The sequence below is a fragment of the Capra hircus genome, chromosome 23 (genome assembly GCF_001704415.2).
Source record: "Capra hircus breed San Clemente chromosome 23, ASM170441v1, whole genome shotgun sequence".
In the NCBI taxonomy this organism is placed as follows: Eukaryota; Metazoa; Chordata; class Mammalia; order Artiodactyla; family Bovidae; genus Capra; species Capra hircus.
The window spans coordinates 43,522,358-43,541,992 of NC_030830.1; the positions used below are offsets into that span (position 1 = coordinate 43,522,358).

Sequence of the window (19,635 nt, forward strand, 5' to 3'; positions counted from 1 at the left end):
CTTTAAAATTTCCTGAGATTGAAAGCAAATATTTATATAATGCATTTTTATTATGTGGGTAAATCTCCAACTTCAAAGATTTTATTTTGTTTAGAAGAATCAGGCAGAATTGAGAATTTTAGAAACTGTTTATAATGCTGATTTGAGAGTACTGAAATTTGTTATATAATTTTGCTCTGTATTCATGCACTCAATTATTCATTCATCAAATGGTTGCATTTCTTTCACATGCATGTCTGATAAAAGTTCCAGTCTGTGACACTGATGAATTCATAGCCTAGAAGAAGGAAACAGTCAGTTTCAGGGTAAAAATCACCTTAATAAGTATAAGCCACAGGAGATCAGGGGAAAGCTTAGTGGAGGCAGATCTAAGTCAGACCAGGTAACATTTAAGCTGAACTTTGATGACTTGAAAGAAATCAAGGACCATATAGTGGTCCATAAAGGGACAGACAAAGGATATAACTCAGCTTCTTATACTTGCAAATTATTTCTTAAAATGCCACATTTCTCAGAAATGTATCTGTCTCTTTTCCTAAATTTTGAGTTTGTGGAAAGCCATGTTCTTAGTCTGTTTGCTTTTGACATATTTTATCCAACTGAAAGAATTTACTGGGCCACTTTCCTCATTAAAAAGATTTCATAAAACTTTTATTTGAGGGTAAATATGAGTCTTAATTTGGATCTGCTTCATCCTTTATTAGTCAAAGCAATTTTCACAATCATCTTTTATCCTTTCATAGGAGCAACAGCTGCATTTTTCAACCCTGTATGTCTCCAAATGTTTTCTTTTCTTCTAATTTTTTAAGTCAATTCTTTCCTGACCTTATAAATGCATTCTGTTCCCCAGCCTTTTCAATTAAAATAACAAATGTGTATCACTATAAGCCATGAATGGTGATTTTCCAGATCCTAGAGATAGTTTCCTCAACACTCTCCACCTGGCCGTGAAGTCAACTGCAAATATTTTAGTGTCTTTTCCTTTTGTATCCACTTTCTGGTAAGTGTTGTCAAACTGTTCCATTTTTGCTCAGTTATTCTGCTGTGAAAAAGCTCAGGGTATGTGGTTTGTAATAGCTTATCTCATTCATGTTCTGTATCAGGGGTGAGGATGACAGTGACTGTGCTCTCCTGGTCTTCTTGGTTCAGAACTTCATCCAAAGGAACAGCATTCCCCTGGGCGTGCCATTTTGGGATCCAGGGAAAGGGCAAGAGAGCTGGAAGAAACATGCAAATTCTTTGAAAATGTTTGCTCTGAACTGGCATATGCTAAGTCTCCTCACTGTTCATTGGCTCAGACAAGTCACATGGTTAAGCTTAAATAAATGGAGATCTCCTTACAAGCTGTGTAAGTGAATGACCAGAGCTGATATAATACAGAAATTAAAAACGCAGACTGAAGGTCCAGACTGCATCAGTTTAAATCCTAACCCTTCAGTTTAGCACACGTATGAATTCTGTCAATTACTTAAATTTCTGTGCCAAGTGGGATGCATAGCATCTAGCTCACAGAGTCAGTACACTTAGATGGATCAATTCAGGTGCCTCAAGCATGAAAAGTGCTCGTTAAATAAAATATCTTCATAGTATATGCTGTTATTTGGCCTTTCAACTCATTGTGCTTATATTTCTAAAATAACACGCAGGTTTTGAATTGATGTTTGTGACTGCTTTCTTAGATAGACCTCTTTCATAGCACTTTTAAGTAACATGATAATGATTTTTTGTCTGTCTGTTCTAATCTACTAAGATAGACAGTGTACAGACTAGTTTTCATCTGTAGCCCTGCAACTAGAACCTGCTTAGCACATTCCAGTTGCTCAATAAATGCTTTATAAGAAAAAGGTTAGTGGAAGAATGAGGGAAAGTGCTGGGAGAGTCTTGATAGATGAGCAAAGAAGGGAATCCATTGTTCAGTCACTGAGAACAAAGTTCACAGAAAAATTAGAAAACGCATTGGTGAGCATGTAGGCATAAAAATATTGTAGATTTAGGTTGACATTTTAACGAGAAATATTCCCAGTATTAAGTGCATCCCTACTTTCATATTTTTACTTGTTAGTATGCATTAAATATAATAGATGTTTATATTGGTTTATTTATTTATTTGCAGAATGACACAACTTCCAAATTTCTTGCATGTACATGAATCACAACTTCCAAATTTCTTGTATGTACATGAATTTGTTTTGCTCATCATCTTCCCAACTCTTAACATGTTAGCTTACACAAAAAAATATTCAAAAATACTTATTTTTGAATGCTTATTAAATAATTATATAACTGACAAATCCCAACCAATTTACATCTTCATTATAGTTCTCCATTTCTCAAACTCTAAAGTAAGTTCAAAATTATATTGCAGATTTAGAAAAAGTCCATTTTTTTTTAAATGAATCGTCCTGTTTAATACAAGCCACATGATCCAGAAGATTTGCAATAAAATGCTTGGGCTGTGAAACAAGCAACATTTACAAACAGATTGCAGTGGAAAACAACAAGTTCATCTGAGTTCACGTTAGCAATAATGATGAAGTAAATTAACCTCAGGTGGTGATTATGTAGAATTCTTCTTGAGCAACTCTCAAATTCCAACTGTGAGTGTCTATAAACAGAGTTCCAAGGCATTATGTTTGCCATAGGCCACATCAAGTGAACCATCAAACATAGGTCCTGTCCTATGTGCTCAAAATTATAGAGATGTATGGAATCTGTTACATTCTTTGAAATGTCTAAATGTTAGTTTATTAGGGAACAAAGTGTTTGTCCTTGTCTGACCTTCTCAATGATTTTAAACCTCATTAAAATAACTCTCCAATGCTTTGCTCTAAACAAGGTTTAAATATTCTTTTGGACAATGTGACTCAGAGAATTCAGTTAGTTTAGAAATTCTATGGACTCTAGAACTCCTCTTTCTAAGACTCGCTAAATCTTCACTCTTGTGCATCTGGCAACATTTTTTCAGTTCTAGCTCTTATATAATTCAACACTTCAGTCTTATGTAAACTCATGCCAATTCATCCCACACATATTTATTGACACCCTACCATGTATCTGGGACTGCATGAGCAACTAGGGATGAACTGTACTGATACTTGGGTCTGGAACTGAATTTCCATGGGCCTTCCCTGATGACTAAGTGGGTAAAGAATCTGGGAGACACTGTAGATGTGAATTTGATCCGTGGATTGGGAAGAACCCCTGGAAAAGGGAATGGCAACCCACTCCAGTATATTTGCTGGGGAAATCCCATGGAGACAGGAACCTGGCTGGCTCCTCCATGGGTCCAGAAACAGACATGACTAGGCAGCTAACTCAAGGATTAAAATTTTGAAAGAATTACTCGTTCCAATTCTCATCACATTGTCTTCTGCTACCTTTTATTCTTCAACATTCTTCAAAAAGAACTTAAAATAATTAATATTAGATGATAATGAGTCAGTCTAGCATGAGGAAATAAACAGCAAATGGTAATCACAGAGGCAGAATCAAATGCCAGTAACTTAAGTTCACACAGAGATAAAAATAAGTATGCATGTAAATACAGAAGAGAGTATAAACGTATTTTTGTTTGAAATTATTTTCTTCTCCTATCGGGCTTGAGGTAACATTGTAAAGCAATAATTATAAAACTGTGAATCTTTAGCTTATCATGCATGAAGATGCTATTCAAAGGAAGGAGGGAATGAAGCTATATTGGAACAAAGTTTTCGTATACTATTGCAATTAGCTTGACATTAATCCAGACAGATTGTTTAAGTTGTCAATTGTACTCCTCAGGGCAACCACTAAAAAATAACTCAAAAGAATATAGTGCAAGAAGCAACAGAATAAAAATTGTACTAGAAAATATCTGTTTAACAGAAGATGAAGAAGTAATAGACGGATAGAGGAAAAATAGACACATATATATATAATATATATTTACATACATATATATGGAAAATGGAAACAAAAAGCAAAAGGATAGATGTAAATTATACCTTCTCATTAGTTACATTAAATGTAAATGAATGAAGTTGTTTAGAAATTGGTAGAAGAGATAAACAAGTTGACTCAACTGTATGCGGTCTACAAAAGATGCAAATAGATTAAAGGTAAAATAGTGAATAAAGAGGTACCCGCACTCCAGTACTCTTGCCTGGAAAATCCCATGGACGGAGGAGCCTGGTGGGCTGCAGTCCATGGGGTTGCTAGGAGTCGGACACGACTGAGCGACTTCCCTTTCACTTTTCACTTTTCTGCATTGGAGAAGGAAACGGCAACCCACTCCAGTGTTCTTGCCTGGAGAATCCCAGGGACGGGGGAGCCTGGTGGGCTGCCGTCTATGGGGTTGCACAGAGTCGGACACGACGGAAGCGACGTTGCAGCAGCAGCCCACAAGCAGTATGTGGCGCTGCTTGTGCTACACCACCAGGTGGCACTAGTGGTAAAAAAAAAAAAAAAACCCGCCTGCCAAAGCAGGAGACATGAAGGAGGTGGGCCAGATCCCTGGATGGGGAAGGTCCCGTGGAGGATATGGCAACCCATCCCAGTATTCTTGCCTGAAGAATCCCAGCCTGGTGGGCTACAGTGCATGGGGTCACAAGAGTCAGACATAACTGAAGCGACTTAGCATGCATGCAAACACTAACCGAAGGAAAGCTGAAGCAGCTGCACTAATATTAAACAAAAGAAGCTAGTAAATAAGGATATTTCACAATGATAGATCATTCAGTTAAGAAATTCTAAACCTATATGCATTTAACAGAGGAAGCCCGCAATACAAGAAGCAAGAGCTAGCAGAATTAGGGACATAAGCAGACAATTCAATAATAATCATAGAAAACGTCAACTCTCGTATTTCAGGCGTGGATAGAAAAACCAGGCAGAAAACTAATAACGACGTAGAAGACTCGAACAAAACTATCGGTCAACTAGACCTAGCATATCTACAGGATTACTTCTTCAAAAGTCCAGAACACACATTGAAGCGCGCACGGGAGAGTCTCCAGGCTCGATCATAGGACAGGCTATAAAGCAAGCTTCAACACATTTTATGCGATTGAAACAGTAACAAAGTACATTATCCTACTTCAGTGAGACAAAGAAAATGGTTCTGATCCTGACCCTAAGAACTTAGCACGTGCATTTAAATGCTAAAAGAGAAGAGCCAAGGTAATAAATAAATAAATAAGCTGTCACAACGGAGTCATAAAGTTAAGATTGCTATTATTTTGAATAGATTTATTGCATTGTTTATACATCAATTGGGAGAAATTGATATATTAACAGTATTAAGTCTGCTGATGTGTGAATGTGGTACATCTCTTCATTTATTTAGGTCTTCTTTAATAGCCCTTAGAAATTTTCATAATTTTATCTATACATATTTTGTCCACATTTTGCTAAATGTACTTCTAGAATATATATTTTGCTATTGAAACTTGTGTTGTTTTTAATTTAAACTTCAAATCATTTATCACTAGTGTATAGAAATATAGCGAATTGCGACTGATTTAGGGTCCTACGTATTGCTAAATTCATGATTTTAGTTCTAGTGGTATTCTTATAAATCCTTTAAGACTTTCTTTGTAAGCAATGATATGTTCTCAATAGAATCATTTTATATACCTTTGATCTATTTAAATTGTCTTCTTCTACGGCTAGGATCTCCAGTACAATGTTGAGTAGATGTGTGAGAGAAACCTTTGTTGGCTTGTTCCCAGTCTTGGAGGAAATTGTTCATTGGCACCCCACTCCAGTACTCTTGCCTGGAAAATCCCATGGATGGAGGAGCCTGGTAGGCTGCAGTCCATGGGGTTGCTAAGAGTCGGACACGACTGAACGACTTCCCTTTCACATTTCAGTTTCATGCATTGGAGAAGGAAATGGCAACCCACTCCAGTGTTCTTGCCTGGAGAATCCCAGGTACAGGGGAGGCTGGTGGGCTGCCGTCTCTGAGGTCACACAGAGTCGGACACAACTGAAGTGACTTAGCAGCAGTAGCAGCACTAAGTTGGATGATAGCCCAAAAACTTTTCATAGATGCCCTTTGTCAAGTTGAGAAAGATTCTATTACTAGTTTGCATTAAAGTTATTGAATTTTTCAAATGTTTTTCCTTTCTTTAAAGAGATGTTCATTGTTTTTTCTACAAATATGATAAATTACATTGATTGATTTTTTACATGTTAAACCCATACTGTATTATCAGAATAAATTTGATTGCTTTATTGAGTCAAATCTATTATATTTTTGTATATCATTGGATTTGGTTTAACAATATATATTTTGGGGACGTTTTCCTCTCCCTTCATGTGAAATATTTGGTCAGTGGTTTTCCTTTGTTCTCATAGTATTGATTATCAGGGTAACTATCCTCATTAAAAAGTATTAAAATATTATCTTTTCTTTGAATTTCAGAAAGAGTCTAAGTAAGATGGAAATTATTCTTTATGATTTAATTGCATATTACATCAATGAGGCTATCTGAGCCTGCAGTTTTTGTTTGTTGGTTTGCTTTGTTGTAACAGGGTTTGTAAAGACAAACCGGTGTCAGTTTAATTATCTTTTCTTTCATTGTATTTATTAATTCCATATAAGTTGACTGTTCACAATATTCTTTTATGCCCTTTCTAGTGTTTGCAGCATGTTTGCTTATCCTGGCCACAAACACTTCTTTAGACAGGGCAGGTTTCAAGGGTCATCATTTACGTGATACTTTCATTTCCTAACTGCGTTAATACCTGTTCCAGGATGTATTTTCACATCAAAGGTGATTATAAAGTTTAATTGTAACAGCAGAATAAGCGCAGTGCGTGTGTGGGTTTGGGTGTGTGCCGTGTGTGTGCACCGTGTGTGCATGCGTGTATAACGCTGTGTTGTGCTTGTGTAGTATGTGTGTGTGCTTTCCACAGTCAGCCACTGTTTAGCTCTTGCTGAGATGGCAAGGAAAAGACCTTCCCCTGTGGACAAATGGCCCGAGTCTCTCAAAAGCCCTTTAGTATGACTATTACTGCTTTCAGGTAACTAAAAATTAAAGTGTGTGCTCAGTCATGCCTGACTGTCTGTGACCCCGTGGACTGTGGTGCACCAGGCTCCTCTGTCCATGGGTTGGGTTGCCATTTCCTTCTCCAGGGGATCTTCCTGACCCAGGGATCAAATCTCCATCAACTGCATTGGAGGCATATTCTTTTCCTCCTGAGCCACCAGGGAAGCCCCTTTATATAACTAAGCATGTCTTTTTAAAAAATTGTTAACTTTCATATCAGATTGTGTTGAAGTTTATAGATGGAAATAGTACATCACAATGGGAAAAGATGAACTTTCCGATGAGACACATCCGTGTCCATATTCTGGCGTGTCACTTATTGAAGATATAGACTGGATATTTTACTTAATCTTTCTCAAAACTGCTTGATGATCTGTAAAATGGGTTTACAATAACTGTTTTTTTTTTAAAGAAAGCATTAATAATTACTCAAGATTTTGCATCATTCCTGGTGCTCAGCTAATATCAACAATTTCTATTGATACTGTACTGACTTTCTCTCAACATAGACGAATTATCAGTGGGGACTACTGTATGTCTTCTCATAATACGTGCAGAATTGGCATCTTCTATCTGTATTTAGATTATCATGTAAGAGAGGACATCATTACTACATTTTTGTGATTGCAGGCACCATAGTCATGCTCACTGTGGTATAGTTTCTCTTTATGGCAACTTTTCCTGATAGTTGCAGAAGTCATCAGATGCAGGATATTGATTCTTTTTCCCTCAGGGGAGCACTGAATAATAGATTGCTTCAGTTTAAATGCTCTTAGAGATTGTTTAGGAAAGAGTTCAAGACAATTTAGCAGACATTAATAGGGTTATTCATGCTACAGGTCTTCTGGGAATTTCCAACATCCATTGCAAGTTCTCAATTAATTTTAAAAATGACTGCTTAAAAAAAGACTCACAGAGGAGGAAGGATTCTCAGTCAATAGATAAGAAGATTGAGTGGTGCCACCTTGATGTGAAAGGTCAGCCTACATGGCAGAACATAGAGAATCCAAAGATAAATCATTCGTCAAATGTTTTTCAATTTAAAGGCAGGTTTTCTTTATTTTCATTTGCTCCCTTTTGAGAGGGAATAGTTATGTTCAAAAGAAGCATCATATCAATTCATTTCTGTGGAAATCAAAGTAAAATTCTGTTCTCAAATTAAAGATTATCTAACAGACTTGGATCTTATGATGGATAAAGCAACAGAATCCATCCAACATCCATTGTGAGAGACCATAGGGACATGCTGGTCTGTTCTGGCTTTCGGTGCAGAGATAAAAGCAACAGCTGAATAATCTTAATAGGACTAGGATGTTCTTATGGTGTGCTTGATGGCACATTTTCCTTTTTAAAAATTACGCATACTGAATTTTATTGTTTTGCTCGCTAAACCCTATCAATCTTCATGAGCTTATAATTAAGACAATATTTGGAGGGACTCCCTGCTATTATCAAATAACTTTGAAAAGAAATGGAAAAGTACAAGTTGTGTAACTGATATTACAAATTCCAGCTATTAGAAATGACCATGGAAGGGATTTTCAAGGTTTTTATGTGAATTTTAAAGGGTCTGGCCACAAAGCTGACTCCAAGAAATTTTATAAGAACAAATAATAAGCAACAGAGACTATTTTGTTTTGTTTTTATTCCTTTTATTTAAGGGTTTACCTTAAACTCAAGAAGCAGAAAACCCAACAAAAGTCCCAACTCGCCATCTGCCAGCAGGTGGCAGTGTTGATGCATGAAAAGCCATGCATGTTACTTTGAAATCACCTGCTTAGGTGCTCAGTCTGTTTCAACTCCAGGTATCCGAGCTGAATCAGAATTCCTAATAGGTGCTCTGCTTCCCCAGTTTTCATTTCTCTCTCTTTTAAATCAAGAAATTTTTTTCTTAAAGAGTAGTTATAAAGTCACAGAAAATTTGAGTGGAAGTTACAGAGTTTTCCCCTCTCTGCCTCCCTCCATTCATGAGTAGCCCCCCATTATCAACATCCTCCAGCAGCGTGATACATTTGTTAAAACTGATGAACCTGCATCTACCCATCATGGTCACAGTTTATCTTATGATTCACTTTTGATGTACATTCCATGTGCTTAGATGGTATATTCAGACACAATGTATAATGCGTGAGGAAATGTATCCATCATACAGAGTATATCCCCTGCCCTGAAATCCTCTATGCTATGCTAATTCATCCATCTCCCCTTACCCCCGGCAACCACTAACCATTCTATTCTCCATATGTTTACCTTTTTCAGGATATCATATATTTGGAACCCTGCAACAGTAACCTTCTTAGAGTGGCTCCTTTCACTTAGTAGTATGCATCTAAGGTCCCTCTCTATTTTTTTCATGGCTTGATAACTCATTTCTTTTTAGTACTGAAAAGTATTCCTTTGTGGGGACAGCTTCTCTTTTTATAAAGAGATATATTCCATTTGCAGTTCTCTTTACACCTTGACAAAACTGTGATATTGCAACTGTTTTTTTTCCACCCAGACTCCTACTTGGCACTTGACGGTTTTACTCCAGAACACACTCCACTCAGCAAACCTCCCAGACCACAGGTGTCTGGGATACTCTCCTTACTATGTCTTCCAATTACTCCTCCGAAGTGGAACTTTCCTAAATCAGATAGCAATAAAGGATCTGCACTCCTTTCAGATTCCTGGAACATCTTCTGTCGTCCAGAGAAAATGGAAGGCCCTGCAGCCTCTTTCACAGCCTCGGGGGCCGGGACAGCAGACCAAATCCAGGATTAGCGCCGTGGCCGCTGAAATAAAGCAGATCCGAGCCAGACGGAAAACAGCCCGGATGTTGATGGTTGTGCTCTTGGTGTTTGCAGTTTGCTATCTCCCAATTAGCATCCTCAATGTACTAAAGAGGTAAAGCTGCTTATTATTTGCAAATGAAGAGATCTGCCATGCCTCTTGGTTCTTAATTAAGGACTTTTATTTATTTTTTTTTTTAAGCCAGAGAAAAATTCTAAGCTGTCTGCCGAGCTAGCTTGTCAGGCCAGATAACTCAATGTGTTGTTGTTACCAGCAGGTAAGAACACACAGCTTTTTAGAGTGCTGGGACTTTCAATGCTCTTATCCATGCTAATTCTCTATTGAATGACAGACAGAAAACAGATGTTCCCCCTGACCTCTTCAAGTTAATTGCTAAATCTCAGATGCAGAAAAAAATTCTAATGCAAAAAAACTCATTTGCAGCTTGGAGCTCTTTTTTGATCAGAACAAATGGGTTTTCCAACTTTGTTTTCAAAGACATAGGGAATGGTGACAGAATTTTATCTAAAGGACAAAAAGATAAGAATTGTGTTAGCTTTCTAATTATACTTAAAAGTGCATTTATGAGCACACACACACACACACACATACAAATGGAATCACAGCACGTACTGTGTTTTGAATGCTTAAACAGAAAGAAAGAAAAGCCATTTTTCTAAAGTCATCAAATCAAGTTTAGGATGAATAAGTGAGTAGTGTTAATAACCAAAATCAACACAAAGCTTTTCAGTGAGAGAAGTTATGTTCCTATAACCCTGCAGATACACTTTTAAGTTAAAACAGTTGGCCAACATGATCAGCTGATATGGGGCAGTGGTACCCAGAAATCTTCAACCACCTTTATTGCAAATTATCTTAATAGTTGCACAGAGGCTGGTCCCAAGGTAATACTGGTTCTGTTTATCAGAGGACTCTAACTAAAACTGGGATTGCACCTCTGATTTTCCCCTGATTCAGAGTCAATAACCTATTCCTCACAGCTGGGGCCTCTGGAGAGAGGCAGCTTTGGCTGGAACCGCACAGTCTGAAGGTGGTATAACCGGCTGCAAAGGCTTGTCATTCTCTTTGGGGCTTTGTCTTTGCTTAATGACTTTTTTCCTTTACTATTTTTAAAAATAAATTTTGCTGAAGTAATGTTGCTTTACAAAGCTGTGTTAGTTTCGGCTGCACAGCGAAGCGATTCAGTTATACATATATATATTCTTAATGACTTTATCAATAGTAAAGAAAGAGAAAATGAACTTTTCAGCAATGCTGTTTAGTACAGGCACAGCCTTAAAGGTATAAGATCTGTGGCAGGTTTGGTCCTTGAGCTATACACCAGCTCACAAGAAAAGGGAAGCTTCTTTGCCCTCCACATATATATGTGTGTGTATATATACATATAGATAGATGGATAGATATTTTTAATTCCATTCTTAAATTTCCTGCCCATAGAAATCATGTACAAATGTATTCTAGTCTGATGCAAAATGGTGTTTTCTGTTCCTAAGAACCTATAAACATACTGGATAGGTTTTCTCTCTCTCTCTCTTTTTTTTTCTTTTTTGTACTTTTATTTTAGTCTGTCTGAAGTCAGTGGAAATTGGATTTCCTGCTCTCTCAAAGACACACTTGGATTCCCTGCATCTCAGCCCTAGTTGAGAGCTAGTTCCAAATACCTACTTGTCCTTAATATTTCTATTCTTCTGACTTACAAACCTTCCTTTCCAAGGAAAATAAATGGCTTTCTAAGGAGAAAACCCATGTTAAATTTAAAATAGTTTCTGTTTTTTGAGTCTTCTGGTCTCTGTCACAAAATAAAAATTTCAAAATAACCTTTAAAGATGTTTTTCTCTTTACCACACACATTTTCTTCAAATACTTGTCTCTGTTTACCCCCTCATTTTATACTCTTGTTTTCTTTCTCTTACAATAAAATCCTTAATTCTTTTATTTAGAAGTCAGTTCTTCTGGCTAGTCAAAACCAACATCTTTAAAGCAAGTCTGGTTTGTATATTATTTCAAAGATATATTGTGATAGAGAGTCATAGCATATTAATTCCATTTACCCACATTGTCTCACTATATATTATATTTTTGTAGGACTAGAGTACTGCATAGAACATCATGTTATTCCAACAATGCATTTCTATCATATGCACAAAATCCACAATCAGTGATGAACCCTCTGTCAAGAAATGCATTATAATCTTCAGCCTACAAATTCATCAAGTAGTTACAAGTTACCTGCTGTTGTCTAGTGAATAGAATTTAATAGCTGAGATATTTCAAAGTGTAGAACAAATCTTAAAAATGACCTTTAAGGATATAGCAATAACATATTTGTCAGAGTTTAAAATAATGAATAAAAATATTAAAACTTAAAATTTTTAAGCAATTACCAGTATTTTGCCAACTGAAAACTAGTTTTCCTCTGCATATTAAAAAAAAAAAAATCCTAGAAGCCCAATTTCAGCAAAGTGGTAAGACTGAAGTTGAAGAAATGTAATACTCTGATCAACGCACAAATGAAGTAGGAAGCAGTACATACAGCAGCAATTTAGGAGTGCTATATATACACATTACTATATTTAAAATAGATGACCAACAAGGACCTACTGTATAGTACAGGGAACTCTGCGCAATATTCTGGAATAACCTATATGGGAAAAGAACTTCACAAAGAAGAAATGCATGTATACGTACAAGTGAATCACTTTGTTGTCCTCCTGAAATGAGCACATTGCTAATCTTACACTCCAATTTAAAATAAAGATTAAATAAAATGAAATGGAATATTCACAAACACTGCTCCACTGCGTGTAGACACAGCACGGAAGAAGGGAGACAGATACATAGTCAACCTCTGTTTTCTTACTGCACTCATCCTTCACAAGGGAGAAAGCCCCTTCTCTGACCTGAGCTGGCTCTTGATTTATTACAATGCTGACTGTGCCCTTAGGTGCCCTTCAGGGACTGAGGTTCTTCTGGCCCCACTGTGGTACCTTAAGCCTGTAAGTGGTCCGTCCTGCAGGACAGCACTGGAGCCAGGTGGCTGCGACCTAGGCCTTTGTTGACCCCTGACTTTGCTTATGTAAAGGAACTTTCCAGAACCTCACTGACTTCCTGTTACTGTGTCTTTTCCTGCAGAGTGTTTGGGATGTTTACCCACACGGAAGACAGAGAGACTGTATATGCCTGGTTTACATTTGCACACTGGCTTGTATATGCCAACAGTGCTGCGAACCCAATTATTTATAATTTTCTCAGTGGTGAGTTTTCACCTGTTTCTTCTCTACAAACTACAGCCCAGGGCGAGGGATGGATGACCAGAAGTTGTGAACACACTTGAACTGCAGAAAGAGCTTAGTTGCGATATAATGAGGATTTTTTTTTTATTTTTATTTTTTTTTAATTTTAAAATCTTTAATTCTTACATGCGCTCGAGGATTTTGTTTTTTTTTTTATTTTTTTGCTGATCTGACTGGTCTTTAGTTTTTCTTCCCTTATGAGAAGGAATACTTGTTACCTAACAATCAGAGAAAATTACCTAAGTAACTTTTTTCCATTAAACGTAGAAGCAAAGTTGAAATAGGAGAGTGAAATTGTGAGAACTGGATAAGAATCTTGCTTGTCATATAGTAAACTTATGATTTACAAAGATGTGAAGTCATTTTATCTGAAAATAAAACAGCCTTGCTTATATCATTTTCTTTGCCAATATTTATAGCCTAATTGAGATGGAGTTGGAACCTTTGTATTTTTAGGTATTTTTCTGTATTTGCATTTCTCTTGTGGGTAATTAATATATATCTCTTGGGCTTATCTCAAGATTTCTCACTGACCCAAAAAATTATATTCGTCCTAAATAACACTGAATTAAACAGACCACACCCACATAGCTCTGCAACTGATTCCACCCATCTCTGTTTATGGAATCAACATAATTATAAAAATCATTTAGCTAAATACTGTCTTAGTGGTATAGCCACTTTTAAAAATCGTATTTGTTTATTTATTTGGCCTCACCATGTGACATACGGGATCTTAGGGGCCTGACCAGGGACTGGACCCATGACCCCTGCATTGAGAGCCACCAGCAAAGTCCTCCTCAAAAGACAAACGAACAGTCAATTAGGCTTTTTTTAAGTAACTTTTTCTTCAGTCATGGCACGTACCCTCTACCTGGCTGTCCAGATGGCGCAGTGGTAAATATCCGCCTGCCAACGCAGGAGACGTGGGTTTGATCCTTGGGTCGGGGGATCCCCAGGAGAGGGAAATGGCAACACCACTCCACTATTCTTGCCTGGGAAGTTCCATGGCCAGAGGAGCCTGGAGGGTGTAGTCCATGGGGTCACAAAGAGTCAGACACCACAGAGCAGCTGAGCACACATGCACCTTCTCTGCCTCTCTTTATTTCGTCTTTCAGCGAATCAGATGGTGTATATGTGAAGGGTGTTCTGTATTCATTTCACCCTTTTCAAGCCTCCCTCTGCTCACTCAACTCCAGTCTCCAAAATAAAGACTACATTCAGACTGGGATAGCCAGAGCCCACTGCTCATGAGCTGTTTGAAAGGAGGAGAGGCGTGTAGAGCTAGGACTTCTAAAGAATCTCTGGGCTTAGGAGCGCCTAAAGCCCTGAGCTTGCACTAAGCAGGGGAAATCTGTTAGAGCATAAGAGAGAAAAGTGTCTGAAGTAGAAGCCAGTAGAAGCCAAGTCAAAGCGCCGTGACGGGGTTAAGACTGATGCAAGGAGGTCACTGGGCACTGATTGTAATCACTCAATAACCCAGGTAGGTAATCGAAGCTCAGACACAAGAAATGGTGATTTCCAATGCTGTCATTTACTCTTAGAGACTTGAAAGGTCACTGTTTCATGGTTATCCTTCTTCAGTGTGACATCAATAATTTAAAGATAAGGAAAAGCTTCTAGAGTTTTTCATGTTTCATTCCGTTTTTTTTGTCCTGCCTTTCGCAGATTACAGGACTTTCCTGGTGGCTCAGACGGTAAAGCGTCTGCCTACAATGCAGGAGACCCGGGTTCAATCCCTGGGTCGGGAAGATCCCCTGGAGAAGGAAATGGCAATCCACTCCAGTGTTCTTGCCTGGAAAATCTCATGGACAGAGGAGCCTGGCGGGCTACAGTCCATGGGGTCCCAAAGAATTGGACACCACTGAGCGACTTCACTTTCACTTTCTCTCACACAGATTACAAAAAGAAACTTTCTAGATAGTTTAAGGTACTTTTCCAGATATTTTGCTGAACTGATTGTGTCAGTAGAACAATTTATTCACAGTACAATGCAGGGGTGATTTCTGCAAACTGTTGGCCATTTACAGCATAGGTTTCATCAGTTTTGAAATTGTTAGATATCTCTGGGCACCCTTCTGCTGGTACTCAAGTGTACTATAGCAATCTAGTGAAAAATAACACACATTCACAAATATATGTAGTTTGCCTATAAAAACATTAAACAAACTTCAAACATTGAGCATGTAAAACAGTCTCACTATTTTATGGAAATGTTTCATCATTTCAACAATGTACTAAGCATGATTTAATTCTTTATTATGACTAATATTCCATTGAATATATGTATATTTGCAGCAACACGAATGGACTTAGAAATTATCATACTAAGACAGAGAAAGACAAATATCATGATATAAATTACATGTGGAATCTTAAAAAATATATACAAATGAATATATTTATATAACAGTAATAGACCCATAGACATAGAAAACAAAGTTATGGTTACCAAAGGGAAACGTGAGGGGAAATGGGAGGGATAAATTAGGAGTTTGGGATTAAAGTATACACACTATTATTTATAAATATATATATACGTATGTGTGTGTAGCTGCTACTGCTGCTGCTAAGTCGCTTCAGTCGTGTCCGACTCTGTGCGACCCCAGAGACGGCAGCCCGCGAGGCTCTCCTGTCCCTGGGATTCTCCAGGCAAGAACACTGGAGTGGGTTGCCATTTCCTTCTCCAGTGTATGAAAGTGAAAGGTGAAAGTGAAGTCGCTCAGTCGTGTCTGACTCTCAGTGATCCCATAGACTGCAGCCCACCAGGGTCCTCCATCCATGGGATTTGCCAGGCAAGAGTACTGGAGCGGGGTGCCATTGTACATATATATACAAGGTCTTCCATATATATATATAAATACAAAGTCTTCCCTTGTGGCTCAGACAGTAAAGAATCTGCCTACATTGCAGGAGATCCAGTCTCAATCCCTGGATTTGGAAGATCCCCTGGCGAAGGGCAAGGCAACCCACTCCAGTATTCTTGCCTAGAGAATTACATGGACAGAGGAGCCTGGTGGACTATAGTCCATGGGATCGCAAAGAGTCAGACATGACTGGGTGACTAACACTTTCACTTTCAAATATAAAAATAGATAAACAACTGCATAGCACAGGGAACTATACTCAATTATTTTCTAACAACATATAAGGGAATCTGAAATATTATAACTGAATGACTGTGCTGTGCATCTAAGACTAACATGATATTGTAAATCAAAGATACTTCAACTTAAAAATAAATGATTTTTTAACAAAGATTGCACAAAGCTTCCGAAAAAGAAATTTCCTTTTTCTATCTTTCCCCCCACCGTTATCAAATGTTATACCCGCATGTAGATTTGGCTCCAGGAAGTCACTCATTTGCACCCTATTCGAGATTGGTTGAAACATACTGACTGCAAAATTCTTTTCTCCTTTCATTCTCCCTGGTCATCCAGGAAAGTTTCGAGAGGAATTTAAAGCCGCATTTTCTTGCTGTTGCCTTGGGGTTCATCACCGCCAGGAGGACCGGCTGGCCAGGGGACGGACGAGCACGGAGAGCCGCAAGTCCCTGACCACGCAGATCAGCAACTTTGATAACGTGTCGAAACTGTCTGAGCAGGTGGTTCTCACGAGTATCAGCACCCTCCCAGCGGCCAACGGCGCCGGGCCCCTCCAGAACTGGTAGGAGGCTGACGCCTAGGAGAAGGATGTCTGAGGACCACTCTTCTTTTTTTAAACCTCTGTACACAGAAACTTTGTTATGCTACTGATCTGAAGCGAGAACTACTGTGTGGACCGCTCCCCCTTTTTCTTTTTTTAAGGGAAAATGATCTCTGGCTCTTTGGAAATAAAGTCAGTTTAAAATCATTTCTCAACTTCTGATTGAAATATGTTAGAAGTCGAACCTTTCACTGGATTTATTTTCAGGCTGTTTCACTTTTAACTTCACGTACCAGGTTTAGTGTCAATTAAACATGTGAAAATTTCCGATGCGAATTGTTATTTGAATCTACCTTCAAACTGTTGGGTAAAAGTCTCCCAAACTTCTCTTTTGATTTTCTTTTAGTTGCTAAAAGAAGTAGCAGTTACTAGCTCTGGATTAACAAGAGATATGTTAGTTGACTTTATAGCTTTAAAAAATTACTAAAGAGAAGTGCCATTATGATGTGATATCTGAGAGTATATTTATATACAAAATAGCATATTATATTAGATAACTCAAAATCTATATTTCAAAACTAAATATGTAGGCTATTCAACTTTATCTTCCTTTAACTGTATAACTCAGTTACACAGTTTTCTTGGGTTTGTAATCTTACCATGACTAGTATTTCTCATTTTAATGAATAGCCAGGAAGGCTCGGTATTCATACAAAATTTTTGGAGTACTATAAATTTGCAATTTCCATCTCTAAGGAAAGATTTTAACATTGAAGAATAAGATACAACATAATCACATTCTTCTAACCTGTAAAAATGACATAATTGGTCTTACTAGGAGAAATTAAGAATGCAATTTACAAAGAAAAGTAGTAGTATAAAACCAAATCACTCTGGGTCCCATATTGGACAGGTTAATGTCATGGAGAGTTGATGGTAATTATTTGTATTTATTTATGTTTTATAAACATTTATCAGGTCTTCTCCAGTGGCTCAGCAGTTAAAAAAAAAAAAATCCACCTGAAATGAAGGAGCTGCAGGAGATGTGGGTTTGATCCCTGGTTTGGGCAGATCCCCTGGAGAAGGGTTTGGCAACCCACTCCAGTATTCTTGCTGGAGAATTACATGGACAGAAGAGCCTGGTGGGCTATAGCCCATAGGGTCACAGAGTTGGACATGGCTAAAGCAACTTAGCATGCATGCATACAAACATTTACCAAACACCTCCCAGAAGGTACCTACTGTGCTAGGATGGATGTGAACATGCCTTTGAGAGAGCTCCACTCCAGTGAGGGGAACTTGTTGGTAGAGGATGCAGGGAGATGATTCAGACTCAGAGTAGGAAGGAACCAGTGATGGCAGTCCTTACCTTGACATGGGCAAGAAGGTTGCATTTTTTTGTTTCTGTTTAATTAGAGTGACTCTTGATGTCAGTTAATTCTATCCCTACCTGTGGCTGAGAGCCAGGTAGCTAGGAGAATGCAGGGTTTTGCTCTTAATTCACACACAGAGGAATAGGAATATAGTATATTTTGTGCAAATGGAAGATCTGGGATTCAAAGCACCTCAGATTGAATATTTTCAATTTGCTTCTCTGCAAAATTATTCTGATTTAAATAGTCACTTTAAAATTAAATCAAAAGTAAAAGAGATGTTCATGTATAGTTGCTTTTCTTATAGTATAGTAGCAGGCATTCTTATTTTATTAAAACAGAAATTAAGGAGAATATTTAATAAAGATTTTCATAGAACATAAAAGTTATGTTGTTTTTTTTTGTTACTTTTTTTCAACTCATCACTTTCAGAGAGAATATAACCAAATTATCCACAAATGGTTTTCATGTCTTAGAATTGGGATTACTGTGTGCTTTTTACTACTCAAAGCAAAAACTACCCTTGAACAAACTTTATTGAAATTATATTGCTAGTTATCAGAGAGATATCAATGAAAGCAAATTTTGTAATTCTCCTTTCTCCTCTTTGTATATATGAGAACTTTTTTTTTTCTTATTTATGCTGTGTGAAAAGAGAATTGTGATTTTCACATTGTGATGGGAACTAGCACTTTAGTTTGAGGATAATGCCAAATAATATTGATAATATGCCTTAATAGCTAAGTAGTATCGCAGAGTAAGAGCTAAATGTTTCAGATAGTAACATATCTAGTTAACTGTCATTTAAGAAGAGAGAGGGCAAGAAAGCAAGAGCCAGAGCTGAGGAGACAGACAGGCCCAGAGAGGTGCGTTGTGTAATGGTATGAAGAATGGACTCAAAAGTCAGAATTCCTTTGCTCTAAATCAGTAATTCTCAAAATGTGGTTCCTGAACCATCATTGTCAGTGCCACCTGAGAACTCATTAGCTGTGCAAATGTTCACCCTGTCCCAGATCAGAAACTTTGAGGGTGGTGCTCAGGAATCTGTGTGCTCACAAGCCCCACCGGTGGTTCCAAAGGGTCTTCCCATTTGGACCTCTGCTCCAGACACTAGCGTCTAGCACCTGTACACTAACCCATGTGAAATGAAGTACTTTACTCCCCAGGTATCTACAACAGGGATTATCATCATCACTACTGTCAGCCTGATTGGAGGTCAGAAAGAAGAGGCAAGTGCCAATGTTGAAAACCACTCAGCATCATCTCAGTCAAAGAGATAATGGGTCACGAAATGCTTGCCCCCGTGTTACCAGCGCAGTGTGGAGAGAAGACAGGTTCTAAGGCCCTTGTGTGCTTTGTAGCTACCTGGATGATCTGAGTTTCTAACTAAAACTTTCAAATCTCCAGTTTTGTTTACCCTTACAAAAGCCTAAATTTGTTGAAGCAGACATTTTCCAAGAATGATAGAACATTTTCCAAGAAGGAAAGAACAAATAAACA

The 19,635-nt window shown here is 37.8% G+C and overlaps 1 protein-coding gene across 2 annotated transcripts in view; it reads left to right on the forward strand.

The window, feature by feature from the left end:
• HCRTR2 (hypocretin receptor 2) overlaps positions 1–19,344 on the forward strand; it is a 137,131-nt gene extending 117,787 nt beyond the window's left edge. The window contains exons 5-8 of one of the 2 annotated variants that reach the window (XM_013973787.2): positions 9,697–9,917; positions 12,957–13,078; positions 16,558–16,783; positions 19,302–19,344. In XM_013973787.2, the coding sequence (XP_013829241.1) occupies positions 9,697–9,917; positions 12,957–13,078; positions 16,558–16,783; positions 19,302–19,344 (612 nt within the window). Of the gene's footprint in view, positions 1–9,696; positions 9,918–12,956; positions 13,079–16,557; positions 16,788–19,301 lie in introns of those variants that run through there. The other variant, XM_005696190.2, reaches the window with a different exon arrangement.